At 37.9% G+C, this 1,510-nt stretch overlaps 1 protein-coding gene across 1 annotated transcript in view; it reads left to right on the top strand.

Annotated features, from left to right (window-relative positions):
* The window catches only part of LOC105312137 (mediator of RNA polymerase II transcription subunit 15-like), a 3,365-nt gene extending 2,042 nt beyond the window's left edge, over positions 1-1,323 (top strand). The window contains exon 7 of the mRNA XM_011404536.1: positions 1,246-1,323. Within this exon, the coding sequence (XP_011402838.1) occupies positions 1,246-1,323 (78 nt within the window). The remainder of the gene's footprint in view (positions 1-1,245) is intronic.
* Positions 1,324-1,510: the final 187 nt, after the last annotated feature.

Genomic DNA, 1,510 nt, shown 5'->3' with positions numbered 1-1,510 from the left:
GCAATATGCTATGAGTGACAACAACAAGTATAGCTGGAAACAACTAATCAATGCAGAGGCTTTTCATCCTGTGCCCAATGACTGATGCCTTTCTAAAAAACTTCATGCCGGCAAAAAAAATCCAATGCACAGACACCTTAAAACCACTTAAATTACAACATTATTTTTTATTAATAACAATGGCTTATTGTAATAGTAACAGTAATATGCTTTACTGCAATAATAATAATAATAATAATAATTATTATTATTATTATTATTATTATTATTTCAACTGTAAAAACATAATATGCGTGGACAAGGACTAAGGAACAATATCAAATGAACAGTTAAAGACTGGCTGCAACTTGTACAGCAACCATAAGTACTAATAGCTCGACTAATAGTAATGGATTATAGAGTAACTCGGGGCTATTCCGACCCGTTCCTGCACTATGATCTAATTAAATATTCACGAAGTCATAACTCACTCTTTTTTGCTTTATTTCATTTATTTTATTTATCAATGAGTTCTACTTTGTCTTTTCTATTTGTACTTTTTTGAAATCAGCAAAATTCAGCTTCAACTTTGGATGAAAACAGTACTTTCACTGACCTAGTTGTTGGGGCTATTCCGACCCTACCGGGGCTATTCCGACCCTCCGGATACTAACTAGTATACGGAAAAATTATGCAGTGACCGGAGATATACAAGCACTATCACTAGGTGATAATTCGTGAAAAAGCTAATGAACACAAAATTTTAGCCAGAGTTGCTTAGCTGCACTTTATAAAGACCAAGCTGTTCTTTGGTGTTGGTAATTAGAAAATTCTATGCTGAATAGATACATCCTTGTTTCAGTCCTGTATCTGCTATAGTTAAGAAGTTACAACTGGAGAAAGAGGACCCTCTAACTGGGGCTATTCCGACCGCTGCACACGGATTTCCCATTGGTTTATACAGGGGACGGAATAGCCCCGGGGACGGAATAGCCCCGACTTACTCTATATATTCAGTAATTGACTACTGGATAATGTTTATATACATGTAAGCCTACTAGATACTAACCAGTACTCCATCCACTTCGTGATTTAAAAAAACCATGATCCACTGAGCTGCCTTTCTTGATGTTTCAGGCTTTCAGCCTTCTGAGCGAGCTCCCGCTGAGTGAGCCTCCATAGCTCCTTGACATCCCTCCCCCTTATTCATTAATCATTAATTAAGCTAAACTACTTATTATTCATAGTGTCTATCCCTATGGATAGTTTCCAGGAACAGTTACACCTAACTCCGGACAACTATCCAGGAATAATGCGCTAACCGGGTGGAAGTCAACAGTTTAAGGCGTGGCTTGTTGAAGGGTGTGGCTGATCTCCTGCATTTTTGAAATTCAAGCATATCATGGGTATCTGGGGCCTTACAACCTACATTAAAAAGAATTACAAATGGAAAGAGATAGGAAAAGATCCTCCACTAACAGGCCCTTTGCTGATAGACGCCAATGAGCTGCTGTACTCTCTCTATGATGGA

The sequence above is a fragment of the Amphimedon queenslandica genome, unplaced genomic scaffold (assembly GCF_000090795.2).
Source record: "Amphimedon queenslandica unplaced genomic scaffold, v1.1 AMPQUscaffold_13471, whole genome shotgun sequence".
In the NCBI taxonomy this organism is placed as follows: Eukaryota; Metazoa; Porifera; class Demospongiae; order Haplosclerida; family Niphatidae; genus Amphimedon; species Amphimedon queenslandica.
The sequence above is the reverse complement of the archived record's forward strand: the minus strand, read 5'-3'. Positions and strand labels throughout refer to the sequence as shown.